Source organism: Mytilus galloprovincialis, chromosome 10 (assembly GCF_965363235.1).
Source record: "Mytilus galloprovincialis chromosome 10, xbMytGall1.hap1.1, whole genome shotgun sequence".
NCBI classification, from domain to species: Eukaryota; Metazoa; Mollusca; class Bivalvia; order Mytilida; family Mytilidae; genus Mytilus; species Mytilus galloprovincialis.
In genome coordinates this window covers 7,214,492-7,235,432 of record NC_134847.1, presented here as the reverse complement: position 1 = coordinate 7,235,432, position 20,941 = coordinate 7,214,492, and the positions used below count along the sequence as shown (strand labels likewise).

Genomic DNA, 20,941 nt, shown 5'->3' with positions numbered 1-20,941 from the left:
GCAAGAAATTTTCAATTGCACAGTATTGCGCAATAGCAAGAAATCTTCAATTGCACAGTATTGCGCAATAGCAAGTATTTTCAATTGCACCGTATTGCGCAATAGCAAGAAATTTTCAATTGGAGTTATCTTTCTTTGTCTAGAATAAGTAGTTGAATCAACTTAAAACATTGTTTTATAAAATATACAATGTATATTCACTTTTACTACCAACTGATAAATTAAAACAATCTTTACCATTCAGTGATAACAAGCACTTTTATTACATTTTAATATTTTATGATGTATTTAAATGAGTAGTTATTGTTGCAAACTCCATTAGAAATTTGAATTGAGATCAGTTTTGGAATAAGGGAAAGGGGGATGTGAAAAAAAAAATTGGGGGGGGGGTTAAATTTTTCTCATTTCAGATTTCATAAATAAAAAAAAGAATTGCTCAAATGCAAAAAAAATATTTTAAGTTCATTAGACCACATTCATTCTGTGTCAGAAACCTATGCTGTGTTGACTATTTAATCACAATCCAAATTTAGAGCTGAATCCAGCTTGAATGTTGTCTCCATACTTGCCCCAACCATTCGGGTTCAACCTCTGCGGTCGTATAAAGCTGGAGCATCTGGTTATTATGTAACTTGACCATCACGTGTAACAAATCAAGTTTAAGTTTTGTTAAGCTCTTCTAATTTTTGCCGAAATTACAGGCTTTGGAATTTATAAATTGTTGAAAATCACAGTTATACCTATTTTTTTTCTAAACGCCTTTAGATATTGGGCTGATTTTTAGTATGTTACTTAACCGTGATGAGTAACAGATCAAGTTAAAGTTTTGTTCCACTCCCCCATTTTTGATGAAAATTAAGGGTGAAAGATTTTGAAAATTGTTGAAAATCACAGTTATACAGACTATTTTTCCACACGCCTTAAGATTGTGACCTCATTTTTAATATGTGAGACTACCATCATGTTTGAGTCCACATATGTTGTTGAAATTGCAGATTTTTCAACTTTTTGAGACAGGGCCATTCATGTAGTTCAGACATATCTAGTCAATTGTTTAGTTTTCGTTGTAAGTCAGTTTGATAAGAACTACATTTACATGTGATAGATCAATGATATTTTGTATGAAGATGCAATACTATTATTACAATTTGATGACTATTTTGTCGCCCTGTCCCCTACAGCATGGTCCAGCGACTTTGAATTAATAAGTATTTTTGAAATTATTCAATGGTAAGTTTTCTTCATAACTTGAATTGAAATTATAATATTTACAAGCACAAAACTGTTTTTAACACCAATTTGTATGACTGATTTCAAATGTCAAAGTTCAAACTTCTAGTACACATACATATGAATGAAGTAAACATGTATTGTTATATAAGTTTAAAACTTAATTTACTCTTAATGAACATTAGTGCATTAATGTTATCACCTTATTTAATTGAAACTCTTGTTTACTTAATTTAGGAAGTTTGTTATGATATTATTTTATTCCAATACATGAAGCATATCATGCTGAGTTCACATGTAATTCGAATAAGTTCAATTGGCATTCGAAACATTTTGCGTCCGAATGTCAATTCTCATTCAAATTGCAATGTGCGTAAAATTTTCTTTACTGTGCTAAGGAAGTTATCTTTTAATTCGAATTAAAAAAGAAGAGTGTGTGAATGCGATTAGCGAATTCGATTGGAGTTGAAAGTACGTGCGAACGAGGCATCAGTATTCTAGATACATCTATAGGTATATCTATAAGTATGTCTTAACAAGTGACAACTCTATGGCAGAAAACACATATTATATTCATGATGTATTTAAAGTTACTAGTCATATAAGCTCTCATTATGCAATTGTTCATCTAGCCTTTCTTTTATCGCATTATGCATTTGTAACATTTTTCCTCGGTATTGTACATTATTTGCATTTGTATTTACAGATTTTTTAAGATGCCAAGAAGAAAAAATTGGAGGGCAGCAGAGGCTAAACGTGGTGTGAAAAATCCACAGAAAAAGACACTGACGGACTTGACTGGGGATACTGGCCCCATAAACAGTACTAGAATTGACCTTGACCTGGGTGATACTGACACCCTCAACAACAGTTACTCAAAAAATATGGGGGATACTGACCTCCACTCAAATACAAACAACAGTAACTCAAAAAATATGGGGGATACTGACCTCCACACAAATATAAACAACAGTACCTTGAATTTACTTGAAAGATCTAAATTGAATAAACTTGAAATATCTGAACTAAATATGCTTGAAATATCTGAATTGAATGAACATGAAACATCTGAATTAGATAAACTTGAACTATCTGAGTTGAATCAAAACAGTAACAATAACTGTGCAAAAGAACTGAATCAAAACAGTGACAATAACTGTGCAAAAGAATTGAATCAAAACAGTGACAATAACTGTGCAAAAGAATTGAATCAAAACAGTAACAATAACTGTGCAAAAGAATTGAATCAAAACAGTAACAATAACTGTGCAAAAGAAACTTGTCATATACAAACAGATTTTCTGTTAAATGAATCAAACAATAGTTATTCCAAATCAGATTTTCATAGTAATATCCAAACTGATCTGTTGCAAAACCAAAATGAACAACCTAGAAATAATTCAGAAGAAGTGCTATCAAAATATTTCAATTCTTTTAATGCAAACTTTATTAAATTTGGAACTTTTGACCAGTATGCCACAAAATTTGCTACTCAAAGCAGGGGAAACCAATGTACTTGTAATTGTTTAGTTTTCTTATCTCTTTCGTCTTTAAATTTTGATTCAAACACATTGAACCTGGATTACATTTTAGATAAAGGAGATGAAATTTACAGGAAGCATGTTCAAGAACTAATAACACAGGGATTATTTAAAAATATGCTTTTGAATTTTGATGAAATTCCTGTCAAAATTGAAATTCCTGAAGGGATTTTTATAATTAACAAACAAAATATTCTGTTCGATATAGCTTTACAGTACCAAGAGTTGACTGGATTTCTCTCATTACAAGAAGCAATTCAAAATTGTATTAAACAGTCAAACAAATTTCTTATAATGATTGGAGCCATATGTTCGGCAGTTTATTATTATAATCATATATACTATTTTTTTGACACTCATTCTCATTCAGAATATACACTGAATAATCCATTAGATTCCTCTGGCAAAAGTATTTTGATTGGATTTGCTGACTTACATGACCTCCTCAGTTACTTGTATGCTTTTTACACAAGTTTACAAATTGATTTAGACTCTCAATATGAAATTTTACCTGAAAGTATCAGTAGTAAAGATACTGACAAAGATGTGACCAAGCAGATTAAGAATTATTTCGATGATCAGAAACTAAGGAACACAAAACAAACAAAAAATTCTTACCAGTATATGAAGGTACCCAAATTTGTATATATGAAAAATTACATGCAAAATAGAAGAAAAAATAAAAAATTCAAGGAGAAAGAATTAAATGCCAAGCAAAATAAAAGAAAAAATAAAAAATTCAAGGAAAAAGAATTAAATGCGAAAAGATATTCAAGAAAGGATACACATTATAGAAAGACTGAAGCAGATAGAAAAAAGTCTCAGAGAGATAATTCTGATTTAAGACAGATAGAAAGACAAAGAGAACTTGTTGCTAAAAGAGAGGCTAGAAAGAATGAAAATTTCAATAAAAGAGAACTTGCTGCTAAAAGAGAAGTAAGAAAGAATACAAATTATAGAAAGACTGAAGCAGATAGAAAGAAGTGTCAAAGAGAAAATTCAGATGTAAGACGGATAGAGAGACAAAGAGAACTTGCTGCTAAAAGAGAAGTTAGAAAGGATGAACATTATAGAAGGGCTGAAGCAGAAAGTAAGAAGTCTCAGAGAGATAATTTGGATTTAAGACAGATAGAAAGACAAAGAGAACTTGTTGCTAAAAGAGAGGCTAGAAAGAATGAAGATTTCAATAAAAGAGAACTTGCTGCTAAAAGAGAAGCTAGAAAGAATGATGTTTTCAAAAGAAATGAAATAGAAAAGAAAAAAATTGCCAGACAAAATGAAGACTATAGAAAACACGAGTCCGAACGGGACTACCACAGAAAACAAGAATATAGGTCACATCCAGAAAATTTAGAAAATGAGCGTTTGAAGAAACAGAGTTCTAGACAGAACAAACTAGATACAGACAGATGTTATGATAAAACAGTTAAAAGTACTAAAAGAAAAAACGTTGATTTCACAGATCATGAAAAAAACCTTAAAAAAAAAAGAGTTCAAGGTATAACCCTTGATGCTTGCATAAGAAATTTTAAAACAAAAATTAATCATGGTCCTACATATATATGTACTTCATGTGAACAAACTTGGTTTTGTGATTCTGTAGTTAATTCTAAAACTATCAAAATGACCACGCCTGCTAACATGTCTCATTGCTTTAGTAATTTTAAATCTGTACTAGACATAGAATGGATATGTCATACTTGTCTCAATGCAATTAAAAAACAAAGAATTCCTCGATTTTCAATAGCCAATAAAATGGGATTTCCCCAAAGACCAAAAGAACTAAATTTGTATCCTTTAGAAGAGAGACTGTTATCATTAAGAATTCCTTTTATGCAGATTCGACAGTTACCAAGAGGTGGACAGTTATCAGTTAAAGGCAATGTTGTAAATGTGCCTGTTGAAGTTCAACCTACAATAAATTCACTTCCACATACATTAGAGAAATCAGGTACAATATCAGTTAAACTGAAGAAGAAGCTGGAATTCAAAAAGTGTGATTTTAGTGAAAATGTGAGACCATTTTTTGTAATTTGTGCATTACATTATTTGATGAGAACAAGTGACTTGTACAAGTCTTCTGGAATAGAAATAAATGAGGATTGGATTACAGAAATCGCAAAAATAAATGAAGAAGAAACACATGAAAATGAAAAAAATAGTACAGAACAAGAGGATAACCAAAATCAAAATGATTCAGATGATGACTCCGATCATTTCAGTGAAGTAGATGAAACTGAAACGCATGTTGGAAACACAGATACACTGTTAGATCACATTCCAGACGACAATCCACTATGTGATACAGGTTTAACTTTTGCTCCTGGTGAAGGTCAACGACCAATTAGTCTCTACAGTGATCCTGATGCAGAGTACTTATCTTTTCCAACTATATTTTGTGGTCAAAGAAGGCCAGATAACAAAGACAGGTCTGTCTCTGTTCACTATACTGATATTGTTAAATGGGAACTAAGGTCCATGGATAGGAGAGTAGCACAGTCTGTACCAAATATATTTTTCAAGTTAAAGAAAATTCAGTTAAAAAACATAAGTGATAAGGTCAATCTTGCTCTAAGAAGGTGTCAATCAGAAGGGAAAAAATGGACAGCAAAAGATGTACTGAATCCTAACACTGTAAACGATCTTGTAAGATTAGATGAAGGTTATTATATCTTTAGAAGTTTAAGAAATTCTCCAGTATACCTTGAAAAGAGGAAGAAAGATTTGTTTGCAATGATCAGACAGTTGGGTCTTCCAACATGGTTTGGCTCTCTTTCATCTGCAGACACTAATTGGAAAGATTTGTTACGAATTCTTGGCAAATTAAATGATGGCAAAGAATATACTGACAATGAATTGGAAGAAATGGATTGGCATCAGAAATCTAAACTTGTTCAGAAAGACCCTGTGACATGCTCTAGATATTTTGATTATCGTGTCCAACAGTTTATTAACTTGGTGTTAAAAAGTGATCATGATCCTATTGGAAAATTGACAGATTTTTTTTATAGAGTTGAATTTCAACAGAGAGGTTCACCACATATTCATATCTTGATCTGGATTGAAAATGCACCAGTATATGAAAGCAATTCAAATGAAGATGTTGTAGCATTTATTGATAAATATGTCTCTTGTTCACTTTTAGAAAATAATACTAGTTTAGTCAATTTGCAGGTTCATAAACATTCAAAAACATGCAGAAAAAAAGGTCACCCAATTTGTCGTTTTGGTTTCCCCCTTCCACCTATGAAAGCAACAGTAATTTTAGAGCCTTTGAAAGAAAATGATGACATAGAAAAGTACAAAGCTATATATAAAGAAATACAAAACGAAATTAATACACTTCACAATTCTGAAGATATAGACCAGATGACATATGACATGTTTTTAGATGATGTGTTACAAATGGATGATGAAAATTACATTAAGGCCATAAGAAGCAACCTGAGTGGTCCAAAAGTTTTTCTCAAACGAAAACCATCTGAAGTCCGTGTTAATGGTTACATGAAAACTGTGTTGATAGCCTGGCAAGCAAATCATGATTTACAGTTTGTTTTAGATGCATTTGCATGTGCAGTGTATATTGTTTCATATATAAGCAAGTCACAAAAAGGTATGAGTGCATTACTTGACCAAGCAGCAAAAGAAGCACGACAGGGAAATTTAGACTTGAAGCATCAAGTAAGGCACATTGGGAATTACTTTTCAAATTCTGTTGAAACAAGCGCACAAGAAGCAACATACTTAACACTACAGATGCCTTTAACAAAAGCTACAAGACAAGTTGTCTTCATTAACACATCTCCACAACACAAAAGAACTTTCCTCCTCAAGCAATCATCAGCCCTAGAAAAACTAGGCCCAGACTCTACTGAAATAGAATCAGACAATGATATTAAAAGATATTCACGTAGACCAAAACAACTGGAGAACTGGTGTCTAGCAGACTATGTATCTCAGCTTGAATTGCAGTATCCTAAAACTTCAGAGTCTTCAGATGATCATGAAACAGAACAGATAGAAAATGAATCTGCAAGTGAAAATGAAGAGGCCAATGCAAATGTTATTGAAGAAATCGATAACAAAATCGACATAACCCTGAAGAATGGTATTCGAATATATCAAAGAAAAACACCCAAGGTTATAAGATATGTTAAATACAATTACAAGACTGACTCTGAAAACTTCTACAGAGAACGCTTAATGTTATTTTATCCATGGAGAAATGAACTTTCAGATTTGCAAAGCGGACATGAAACATTTGAAAAAATGTACTTGACTGTTGCAAGACTGTTAGAAAAAAAAGCTAAGCAATATGAAGGAAAAGTGATAGATCTAGAGAAAGCTATAGAAGAGGCAGAAAATGATTGTAATGAGAATGATCAAATAGCACCTGCCACACAGCAAGTAGAAATGGAAGATGCTGAAATAGGCCCAACAGAATCTGAACAGTATATTCATTTCAATCCAGATAGACCAACAGAACATAGACTGTATGATATGTCCCGTGAAGTTGGAATAGAAGCAAGAACAGTAGAATTGACAAATCATGCCAACAGAATAAGTGAGAGTGATTATTTTGCATTGATAAGATCCTTGAATAAGAAACAGTGGGAATTTTTCCAACATGTTGTCACATGGGTTAAAACAAAACATGAACCATTTTATACATTTTTGACAGGTGGAGCAGGATGTGGAAAATCTGTAGTTGTCAGAACAATATTTCAAGCTTTACACAGACATTTATGTTCTATTGAAGGTGAGGACCCTGACGATATAAGAATTCTTCTTTGTGCTCCTACTGGAAAGGCAGCTTACAATATAAATGGTCTGACCATTCACAATGCTTTCCAGATACAACCAAATAAAGGACTTGACCAGTCATTGTCATGTGATGTTCTCAATACACTCAGAATGAAATACAGAAATTTGTCTCTGATTTTGATTGATGAAATTTCAATGGTTGGAAACAAAATGTTCTCTTTACTGGAGAGAAGGCTGAAAAAAATCAAGGGAAGCAACTGTTCATTTGGTGGCGTGAGTATCATAGCTATTGGTGACTTTTTCCAACTCCAACCTGTATTTGACAGCTGGATTTTCAATGATCTTAGCAAAGGATTAACAGCATTAGCTCCTAATTACTGGAAATTATTATTTTCTTTTCATGAACTTACCGAAATAATGAGACAAAAGAATGATTTAGAATTTGCTCTATTACTAAATAGGTTGAGACAAAATCAGCTGACTGAAAATGATTTTGCAGTTTTAGGTACCAGAACTGTTTCAATCAGTGATCCAACATACAGAACTAATGCTACTCATTTGTTTGTTGAAAATGCTTTAGTGGATAATTTTAATTTACAATACATATCTAAATTAGGCTCACAAAAGGTTAAAGTTACAGCAGTTGACACAGTTTGTGGGGATTTACCAGCATCTGTAAAAACAAAATTACTTAGTTCTTTACCAGAAAAACAGTCTGATACAGCCAATCTTGCAAAGGAAGTGGTATTAGCAATTGGGATGAAATATGATCTTACAGCTAATATTGAAGTCACTGATGGTCTCACAAATGGTTCAACTTGTGAACTTAAATTGATAGAGTGTAAAACTAAATCTATTAGACCAAGTATCATATGGGTTAAGTTTGAGGATGCCAGAATTGGTGCTAACAATAGAAGAAAATATTCACACTTGTATGGAAAAGATGTTGAAAAAACATGGACTCCAATGTTTGACATTAAAAGGTCATTTACATATAAATATAAGACCTTTGAAAGAATTCAATTTCCTCTTCGTCCAGCAGCCGGAAAAACAATTCATAAATCGCAAGGAGACACATTACAAGAAGTTGTTGTTAGTCTGAAATCAAAACGTAAAGGGAAAATACCACATATTCACTATGTTGCGCTAAGCAGAGTAACATCTTTAACTGGATTACAGATATTAGATCTCAATCAAGAAGCAATAGCTGTAGCAGAGTGTGTTCGACAAGAATTATACAGACTAAGGACAGATGCAACTCTACAGTTGTGCTTTAAGCCATTGTATAATTTATCAAGTAACTATTTTAAAGTAGTTTTCAACAACTCAAGGTCATTGCATGCTCACTTTAATGATATAAAATCAGACCCTAACATCTTGGATGCTGATGTTATTGGTATTGCTGAATCAAGACTTATTTCAACAGATGAAAATGATGATTTTCATGTACCTGGTTTTGAACCACCAGTTCGATTAGACCAAAAGCAAACAAACTTTAATACAAGACCACCTCATGGATTGGTATTATATTATCGAAATAATTGTATTCTTCACAATACAGTCACTTTCTCAACTCCATCTTTAGAGTTTGTTATAGCAGACATAATATCACCCAGCAAAGGTCTTTTTCAGGTTGTCTTTGTTTACAAAGCACCAAACTGCAAATTGCAACAACTAAAAGATACTTTCCTTGCAAACCTTCTTCCTGATGTGTATTTAAGACATCCAAAAATTATCATAATGGGAGACTTTAATATTGATTTAAACACTGGGAACACTTCTTTTTTAAAGTTCATGAGAGATTCATTTTGCTGTTCACAAATTGTGTCTAAACCTACTACATCTTATGGTACATTGTTGGACTTAATTTTCCTAAATTTTGATAGTAAGGTAAATTTTGAAACAGATGTCCTTGATTCCTATTGGTCAGATCATAAAGTTATATATGTAGCCATTGAAACACAATGATTCCGTGTAATGAATATTTTAAATGCCGAAACCAGCTTTGTTTGAAACAATGAAAATTAAACCCGCTGAAAAACATGACACATTTGCGGTTGCTGAAAATGCAACCTCAAATGTGCAGGAGTGGTTTTAAAGGAAAAATGGGTTTCCACTCCAACAGATTTGCCTTGTCATAAGTAGGAATGGAAATGAGTTGGCTTCAAGACTCCTGATATCCAGTTTTACCTGTATAGAAGAAAGCTTCTTTACAAATTAAGCTTTCTTCTTTATAGGTACACTGGATTAACGGTAGCAGAGGTAAAGAAATTTGAAACTGTGTTGCTTTGACTTTCATAAAGCAGAAAGGCCCTTGGTCCATTTTGCTACGGAAGAAAAGTAGAATTCCATTCATTTCAAGTCAGTAATGATTGGAGACATCAAATTTTAGAACTTCTACTACCTGAATGCTCATTGTATCAGTGGAGAGTTGTGTGCACATCGCATGTGAACACTCCTGATATTTACTTGTTATAAATGTATATATATATATAATTCTTAAAATATATGTTTTTGAATACAATCAAAAGCCATTGCTTTAATATAGATGTAAAAAGGGAGTTTTGAAGACCACAAGTTCCATGCCTCATTTCTCTTCCTACAAAATGATTAAATTTAACTGTCTGTTTGATGAACTATGATTAAATAATCAAAATGTTTATGAATGTTGAAATCCTTGCTGTTATGTACATATATTCATTGTAATTTTTCATATCGATAACTTGATACAATTTACAATACTTTTGTTCACTATATATATATGATATACTAAACATTTATCATGATTAAGTATGTACAGTTTACTTTTTGTATTAATCTGTATATTTATCTCATCCAATATTCATTGACTTTTCTGTTTAAGAAATGCTCTTGTGTTCACATCAGACATAATAAATCAGTTTCTGTACAAATACCACATATTTTATTATAATATAATTACTTGGAGTACTCCAAATTGAAAAACAATCCATAAATCCAACATTTTTGATTTCTTATGATTTCAATTGTGACTTATTCTAAGTACAGGTTTATCAAAATGTGTAAATCATTAATTCATGCAAAGGGTTAAATGTTGAGAAATAAAAATCAAATATTGCATTAATTGGTCATTCTACTTAACTATGTGGTTGCATTTTTGCTTATACATTTGATATATATATATATAGAAGTCATTTATAAAACAGAAACTAATGAACAATTCATGTAAACAAACATTTGCTTCATAGAGAAGAAATTTGTGAACATTTGCTTAATAGAGAAGAAATTTGTGACATTTGCCTATTAGAGAAGAATTTGTGAGCATTTGCTTAATAGAGCAGAAATTTGTGACATTTGCCTATTAGAGAAGAATTTGTGAACATTTGCTTAATAGAGCAGATATTTGTGAAGATTTGCTTAATAGTGCAGAAATTTGTGAACATTTGCTTAATAGAGCAGAAATTTGTGAACATTTGCTTAATAGAGAAGAAGTTTGAGAACATTTAATGACTGTTTTATAATAAGCCAATGTAAAGTAAATTCAGTAAACTATAACTGCTGAAGAAAATAAGAATTATATAGATTGTTTCAGTTGTTGTTATATTAACATCATACAACAATTAATAAACGTATGCAGTGAACTCTTGAATCTTGCATTAAAGCAAATCCACCAGGACTGATATGAATAAAGTTTAAAACAGAGATACTATGGTACAACTCAGTATACCATGAATAGAAAGGAAACAAAAATGACAAATACTTTGACAGATAGTTGTTAAATGCTCAAGAGGAAATAAATTATATATAGAATCTAGAGTTTAGACTCTTAAGTTGGAAAAAACTGTTGAATATTCTTCTCGACAAGTCTTTACAAATTAACTTCAAGTCATTTTGAACGTCAAGTTATGGAAACAATAATCATATCATAATATAATGGCTGTGTTGCTTTTTATATATACCGGTACTGTTTTTACTGTCATATTTTGACTTTGAAAATGTGTTGTTATAGAATGTAAAATATTGTTCTATAAGTGAACTGTTTTAATGCACATATATAAAAAAAAAAAATGTATAAGACAATGAATATTATAATGCATTATTTGAAGTATTTGATGTGTTCAAATTTTTCATAATAAACAATTTAATTTGATGTCTTTTATTATTTTTCACACCCCATTCATTTTTGAAATTGATAAGAACAAAACCTCCAGTCAAGAAGAGAAAAAAATGAGTTGGAGCCAAACATGGTCACAACCCAAAAATGACAAACAAATAGCAGCTTCACACATGTTAGAACTACTATAAAGGTCGTCTCTATTTAAGCTAGCAAAAACTTAGTTCTCTGTGTCTACCTTCTTGTTCAATTCAAGTAATACCTATTCATTTTGAATCTTAATTTAAAGGTCAGGTCACCACTCATAAAAGATGATAATCTTGGGTCCAGTAAAAAGATTGATACAGTTGATCTGTTGTCATTCTCCATAATGATCAGTAACTTTGCTGTCATAACTAATTGAACAACTTATATATAATGAACATTTCAAAATCAATTAAAGTTTCCTTAATGATCCTTGACCAGTAATGATAGCGTCTGGCGTATATACCAAATGTAGTCCCGGTATCAATGATGAGTTTATATTGAACAAATATATAGACATGTATGTCCACGAGAGAACAACACAATACTTGAAAAGTGTGTTTTAGACCTCAAAACTGAAAATAATAAACTGGTTAAAGGTGTTCAATCACAAGAAAGATTAGATTTTGGTTCACAAACTTTCCTTTAACAAAAAGTAATATTGTTATTTCATGCATTAATTGTCAACAAAAATCTAAGGTGAGCGACACAGGGTCCTTGGACCCTCTAGTTCGTAAATCTTAGTAATCTTTTAGAAAAATCTTCTCCTCTGAAACTACTGGGCCAAATTTAACCAAACTTGGCCATAATCATCATTGGGGTATCTAGTTTAAAAAATGTGTCCGGTGACCCGGCCAACGAACCAAGATGGCGGCCATGGCTAAAAATAGAACATAGGGGTAAAATGCAGTTTTTGGCTTATAACTCAAAAACCAAAGCATTTAGAGCAAATCTGACACCAGTAAAATTGTTCATCAGGTCAAGATCTATCTGCCCTGAAATTTTCAGATGAATCAGACATTCCGTTGTTGGGTTGCTGCCCCTGAAATGGTAATTTTAAGGAAATTTTGCTGTTTTTGGTTATTATCTTGAATATTATTATAGATAGAGATAAACTGTAAACAGCAATAATGTTCAGCAAAGTAAGATCTACAAATAAGTCAACATGACCAAAATGGTCAGATGACCACTTTAGGAGTTATTGCCCTTTATAGTCAATTTTTAACCATTTTTCGTAAATCTTAGTAATCTTTTAGAAAAATCTTCTCCTCTGAAACTACTGGGCCAAATTTAACCAAACTTGGCCATAATCATCATTGGGGTATATAGTTTAAAAAATGTGTCCGGTGACCCGGCCAACAAACCAAGATGGCCACCATGGCTAAAAATAGAACATAGGGGTAAAATGCAGTTTTTGGCTTATAACTCAAAAACCAAAGCAATTAGAGCAATCTGCCATGTAGTAAAATTGTTTATTAGGTCAAGATCTATCTGCCCTGAAATTTTCAGATGAATCGGACCACCCGTTATGGGGTTGCTGCCCCTGAATTGGTAATTTTAAGGAAATTTTGCAGTTTTTGGTTGTTATCTTGAATATTATTATAGATAGAGATAAACTGTAAACAGCAATAATGTACAGCAAAGTAAGAACTAAAAATAAGTCAGTATGACCAAAATAGTGAATTGACCCCCTAAGGAGTTATTGTCCTTCATAGTCAATTTTTAACAATTTTCTTAAAATTTGAAGATTTTCAATAACATTTTCCACAGAAAGTACTGTTATAGATAGAGATAATTGTAAGCAGCAAGAATGCTTAGTAAAGTAAGATCTACAAACACATCACCATCACCAAAACACAATATTGTCATGAATCCATCTGTGTCTATTGTTTGATATTCACATAGACCAAGGTGAGCGACACAGGCTCTTTAGAGCCTCTAGTTGAGTTATAAGCCAAAAACTGCATTTTACCCCTATGTTCTATTTTTAGCCGTGGCGGCCATCTTGGTTAGTTGACCGGGTCACGCCACACATTTTTTAAACTAGATACCCCAAAGATGATTGTGGCCAAATTTGGATTAATTTGGCCCAGTAGTTTCAGAGGAGAAGATTTTTGTAAAAGATTACTAAGATTTATGAAAAATGGTTAAAAATTGACTATAAAGGGCAATAACTCCTAAAGGGGTCAACTGACCATTTCGGTCATGTTGACTTATTTGTAAATCTTACTTTGATGAATATTATTGCTGTTTACAGTTTATCTTTATCTATAATAATATTCAAGATAATAACCAAAAACGGCAAATTTTCCTCAAAATTTCCAATTGAGGGGCAGCAATCCAACAACAGGTTGACCGATTCATCTGAAAATTTCAGGGCAGATAGATCTTGACCTGATAAACATTTTTACCCCTCATCAGATTTCCTCTAAATGCTTTGGTTTTTGAGTTATAAGCCAAAAACTGCATTTTACCCCTATGTTCTATTTTTAGCCGTGGCGGCCATCTTGGTTAGTTGACCGGGTCACGCCACACATTTTTTAAACTAGATACCCCAAAGATGATTGTGGCCAAATTTGGATTAATTTGGCCCAGTAGTTTCAGAGGAGAAGATTTTTGTAAAAGATTACTAAGATTTATGAAAAATGGTTAAAAATTGACTATAAAGGGCAATAACTCCTAAAGGGGTCAACTGACCATTTCGGTCATGTTGACTTATTTGTAAATCTTACTTTGATGAATATTATTGCTGTTTACAGTTTATCTCTATCTATAATAATATTCAAGATAATAACCAAAAACAGCAAATTTTCCTCAAAATTACCAATTCAGGGGCAGCAACCCAACAACAGGTTGACCGATTCATCTGAAAATTTCAGGGCAGATAGATCTTGACCTGATAAAACATTTTTACTCCATGTCAGATTTCCTCTAAATGTTTTGGTTTTTGAGTTATAAGCCAAAAACTGCATTTTACACCTATGTTCTATTTTTAGCCGTGGCGGCCATCTTGGTTGGTTGACCGGGTCACGCCACACATTTTTTAAACTAGGTACCCCAAAGATGATTGTGGCCAACTTTGGATTAATTTGGCCCATTAGTTTCAGAGGAGAAGATTTTTGTAAAAGATTACTTAAGATTTATGAAAAATGGTTAAAAATTGACTATAAAGGGCAATAACTCCTTAAGGGGTCAACTGACCATTACGGTCAGGTTGACTTATTTGTAAATCTAACTTTGCTGAACATTATTGCTGTTTACAGTTTATCTTTATCTATAATAATATTCAAGATAATAACCAAAAACGGCAAATTTTCCTCAAAATTACCAATTCAGGGGCAGCAATCCAACAACAGGTTGACCGATTCATCTGAAAATTTCAGGGCAGATAGATCTTGACCTGATAAACATTTTTACCCCACATCAGATTTCCTCTAAATGCTTTGGTTTTTGAGTTATAAGCCAAAAACTGCATTTTACCCCTATGTTCTATTTTTAGCCGTGGCGGCCATCTTGGTTAGTTGACCGGGTCACGCCACACATTTTTTAAACTAGATACCCCAAAGATGATTGTGGCCAAATTTGGATTAATTTGGCCCAGTAGTTTCAGAGGAGAAGATTTTTGTAAAAGATCACTAAGATTTATGAAAAATGGTTAAAAATTGACTATAAAGGGCAATAACTCCTAAAGGGGTCACCTGACCATTTCGGTCATGTTGACTTATTTGTAAATCTAACTTTGCCGAACATTATTGCTGTTTACAGTTTATCTCTATCTATAATAATATTCAAGATAATAACCAAAAACAGCAAAATTTCCTCAAAATTAACAATTCAGGGGCAGCAACCCAACAACGGGTTGACCGATTCATCTGAAAATTTCAGGACAGATAGATCTTGACCTGATAAACATATTTACCCCATGTCAGATTTCCTCTAAATGCTTTGGTTTTTAAGTTATAAGCCAAAAACTGCATTTTACCCCTATGTTCTATTTTTAGCCGTGGCGGCCATCTTAGTTGGTTGACCGGGTCACGCCACACATTTTTTAAACTAGATACCCCAATGATGATTGTGGCCAAGTTTGGTTCAATTTGGCCCAGTAGTTTCAGAGGAGAAGATTTTTGTAAAAGTTAACGACGACGGACGACGACGGACGACAGACGACGGACGACGACGACGACGGACGCCGGACGCAAAGTGATGGGAAAAGCTCACTTGGCCCTTCGGGCCAGGTGAGCTAAAAATGAAATTGGCGCAAATGAAAGAATGACAATTTTAATAATCAGCGCAAATGTCATACGGCCAATAGAGGTGATAGATACAAAAGAGAAAATCAATATCTTACAAAATGTCATAATTATTTTTACTAAGGTTGTAATTGTAAATTAATTTGATAATCAGATGTAAAAGATTTAAAATGGAAGAAATTATCAGTAATTTATGGTTTCAGAAATCTATCCACCTATTTGAAAAAAAAAATACATGTATTTACAGATAATGACACCAGAAACCCGTAGAACTTCTGCTGATTCAGACAACTTGATGGAAACTTTGTCTGTAGATACAGAGAAATGGTACAAAATAGAGGTATGTTTTAGATTAGAGAATTACATTCAGTTGTATGTTGATAATATACAAATAAGAAGTTAAGGTAGGATTTCCAATGAGACATCCACCAAAGTTCAAAGAATTGAAAGTAAGCAATTATAGGCAACCATAAGATATCTTGTTTTACAAATATTTTTAGCACTAAGGATTTTTATTTATTTAAAGAGGGTAACTCAATTAAAACTTGTTTAATTTTTAAGGAGGTCCTCAGACAAATGCATGCATACATCATGTACATTACACATTCAATATACAACATGTATAAAATCATTCACACATCAAAATATTGACAATAAATTTTGTATATTCTAACCAAAAATAGATTAAATTTATCTCGTATAGAATTAACTCCAAGAAATTGTATGTATCAATGTTTTTTTTTATTATTTTTTTGTTTTGATAACTGCAACTTTGTAGTTTTTTCAGAATGAAATATTTTTTGTTAGATGATGTTATTTTCTAGTTCCATAACTTTTGTACATAGGTAGCTATTGTTCAAAATTGTCTAAATTTAAATAAGATAGAATTAAAGAACAGATGACATATAGTTTTGATTGCATATGGTCATGTTTCAGATTGTGACCAGTTTCAGTCTCAGATTGATCACACTGTTTTTCTTTCTGTTCTAATCTTAATTTTATAAACCAACCCAAACCTCCTACAATTTATGATCAAAGTTTACAATCAACACCTTATATGAATTTATTTCCATTTTATTTTTTATTGAAATATGACTTTTAAATGTATAATTTTTTGTTCACTATAGGTGACAGCAGTAAATACAATTTCACAAGAGGGACAGCCAGAAAGTATTATGTATTATGCAGCGCCTGGGCGTAAGTTGTCTATAAGTTATTATAGGATTACTTACACCTTTTTATAGGAAACTGTTGGTGCATAAACTGAACCAATTCACCCACACAATAATAGACTTTTATGATGTGTTTTTTAGTGACGTGTTTGATAACAATGCAATCACCTAAAAATAACTTTGTTGAATAGTATAACAAGTTAATCATATATATAATGTTATAATCCTATTAATTAAGTGACTTTCCACTTTGGACCACTTCTTAATTTTTTCTCCTTTTTTAGTTCCTTTATTTATATGCTATCAATATAAAACAGTCTTTTTAAAACTGTTATTTTGAAACAGAGTATAGAACATCCTTAATAGTAGATATTATAAGACTTGTGAGTTTAAAGAGATTTAGATGTTGTCATTAAATTATACTGCTACTTGATTGTATTATAGGATTATTGTATGAATATTTGCTGAATATTGTCATATTTATAGTGTACAAGATTGTGATTGCAATTTATATTCTTCAGAGGTATAATTTCACCAATATTCGTACAGGAATCCTTTTGTTGTATATATATATAGCTACTGTGGATTTATTATTATTCGTTGGATACCAATTTTCTTAAGTTTCTTGTGTACAAGTGAACCACAAAATCAAATGTTTCTATAACAAAAAACAATACCTTTATTAGACTTTGTAACTGATACAGAGATCGTCAAAACCACGAAATCAAATATCCACAAATATGCAAGTTTTCAGCAATCTATGAAAATTGATACCCACGAAAAATAAATGAATCCAAAGTAATCTTGAAAACTTTGAAAACATATTTTCATTACTGATGTCACCAATTATATCAAGCTATATTCATAGCATTATCATAGAAAGTTCCATGCTGAATTCTCTTTATGTGCTGTGGGAAATATTGCTTTGCTATTTAATATTTGTTAAAAGTTATGATACATAAAGGATATATATTTCAGCTCCACTCCCACCAGCATTTAGTCCAGTTACTACTGAAATAGGTAAAGCAGTGAGCACACAGAGAACTATTAGTGTCGAACTGAACGGAGACTGGTTTTTCCATAACAAGGACAATGGTGTTTTCACTGACTGGGGAGTGATTGTTTGTACAGGGGTCAAATGTGATAACTATGGTAAGTCATTTTAGAAAGTTAAATATTCAATAGAAAATTAGTAGCACAAAAGAACTGAATAATTGATTGCATTTTCTTTAAATTTGTTGATAAATGTTTCATATATACTCTGTCACAGAACAGAATGACAGTAATTCCATTATTAGTTGCTGCTTAGTGAATCAACTGGAATTAAGGACAGACAGATTTGCAATATTAAGTCTTTTATAGTTCGGTTATCTCAAAGATGCAGGATTAGTGCCAACTTGAAATTTCTTGTGAATGCAAGCTTTTGCACATTATAATTGGTTCTGTTCAATGCTTTCTTTTATAATGGGCTTGTCTTTATACTAAAGCCATTGGATGTTAAATGTTTACTGATTCATATTTCAGTCTTATAGATACATGATTTTTTTCATTAGTTGGTATTTGCTTTGAACTAACTATTAGTTACTTGGAATACTCTCAGATCTGTACTTTGTGCCTTTTTGTTGTAAGGGATGAGGGATAGCTATATACCCTGCCATATTTAAGATTAAAACAAAAAATAATTTAATTGTTCAGGTGATGGAACAGAAACTAAAGGGGGAAATGCATTTGGACTTGGGACATTCAAAACATGGAAACAAGCTCAGAAAACAGGGTTTGTAGATCCTTACAGAGCTACTAACAACACATGGATTGTTGAAAGATACAGTAAGTAATCATATAGCTAAATTCATTTGATGTATCTAAATGCATTATGACAAAAAGTGATACTTTCTGTCTATTGCTATTAATATAGTCAGCACTGTGTTAACAGGAGTTATCCATATGGTCAAAATATAAATTAACTGTGTTCATGATTTTTTTCAATGCTAAGGATTTTCTACCTCTGGGATAGATTACCTTAGAGCTGCATTTTGCAAAGTTTTTCAAAATTTTGAGTCATAGTTTATTTGGCTTTTTTAACTTTTCATGCCCCATTTATGGGCATTATGTTTTCTGGTCTGTGCGTCTGATCGTCTGTCTGTTTCACCTCAGATTAAAGTTTTTGGTTGAGGTAGTTTTTGATGAAGTTGAAGTTCAATCAACTTGAAATTTAGTACACATGTTCCCTATGAAATGATGTTTCTAATTCAAATGCCAAATTAGAAATTTTACCCCATTTTCACGGTTCACTGAACATAGCAAATTATAGTATGGATGGGGCATCTGTGTACTAGGGACACATTCTTGTTTCATTTGAGCATCACTGATGAGTCCTTATTAAACTCCTGTCAGGCCCACTAAATTGAAAAGATCATTGAATGATAAATTATACATACATATATTTATTTATTTTTAGTCTAGTTGTGTTTCTGTCCCATTAATGGAACCTCATCTGTAATTCATATGTAAAAAAAATTACAGTGAGGCACATCATTGTATATTATCTAATATGTTATGATTTCCAATGAAAAAACTTTTCAAAAGCAACAAAAGGATAATAATGCCAGCAACTTTTTTTCAACTTAAGCTCAATTTTTGGTATTTTTAACATTATTCCTTTTATAATCATTGCTAGTTAATAGCTAATGGTATGCTTATTGCATAGCTATACATCAGAAAACATTTTTTGTTGTCAGCAAACAGTGGCGGATCCAGAAATTTTCATAAGTGGGGGCCCGCTCCAGTCACGCTTCAGTGATTCCCTATATAAGCAACCAAATTTTTCCCCAAAAAGGGGGGGGCCTGGGCCCCCCCTAAATCCGCCTCTGGCAAAGGATTTGTTTGAATTTCCTTTTACAACTAGAAAAGCACTTTATTTCTGGTCCAAAAAGGCAAATGGTAAATATTGAGTTTGAGAGAAATATTTTTAATATTCATGATAGTATAAAATGTTTGAGGTTGCTCTATACGCACGTCGTATAACAATACCTACATTAGAAAAGGGTAGATAACTCCTAATTAAGAATAATTTCTAATAAGAGATATCTTTGTTTTAGATACTGCAGTAGGACGCCGCAAGAGAAGTAGTCATGAAGTAGAATTTATGCTAGGAGAAGATAATGAGTGTTCCAAACGAGAAGATACAGTCTACTGTAATGGACCTTTAGCCCCTGGAAAGAGTTATACGTAAGATAGGGTCATGTTAATCTCATTAGTATCCTTCTTTTTCAATCTGTTTGTTCATCAGTCTCATCATTATGAGCTAGGTCGTATAGAAATCAACCTTATGCAAGTGTACGTAAATATGTACATGTATTAGACTGATTGATGATGGACCACTGAAATACAAAATAATAGAATATTTTTATTGTAGGGTTTTCATAACTGTTCAATTTTAAAACATTACAGACATTGCATAGAGATTATTTTTCAGCCCTAAAAAAGATCAACAGGTATATTGATATTCATTTGCATATCTTGATAAGTTGATTAGATATTTGGTTTAAGGTCATATCATAAAAAGTTTCAGATCAAGTTGAATTTTCACTTAAATTAAATATTACTTGCAGGTGGATGTTAAGTAAGCAGCATCAAATAATCAGACAGTCAGACAGACTTAATAATTTGATAAAAAAAACATTTTTATACGACCGCAATAAAATTTTTGCATCGTATAATGGTATCATGTCGTCGTCTGCGTCAAAGACGCATATTTCGACGCATATAGTTTACAGACAATAACTTTTGTTTAAGTGGATGGATCTCTATACATGTTTACCAGAAGATTCAATACCACTAAAGGAAGGTTTTGATTGATTTTAGGGG

General features: G+C 32.1%; 1 protein-coding gene across 1 annotated transcript in view; it reads left to right on the top strand.

The window, feature by feature from the left end:
• Positions 1-20,941, top strand: part of LOC143049759 (phosphatidylinositol phosphatase PTPRQ-like) — a 114,332-nt gene that overhangs the window by 73,383 nt on the left and 20,008 nt on the right. The window contains exons 18-22 of the mRNA XM_076223475.1: positions 16,150-16,242; positions 17,030-17,099; positions 18,053-18,226; positions 18,770-18,901; positions 20,173-20,302. Coding sequence (XP_076079590.1) covers positions 16,150-16,242; positions 17,030-17,099; positions 18,053-18,226; positions 18,770-18,901; positions 20,173-20,302 — 599 coding nt within the window. The remainder of the gene's footprint in view (positions 1-16,149; positions 16,243-17,029; positions 17,100-18,052; positions 18,227-18,769; positions 18,902-20,172; positions 20,303-20,941) is intronic.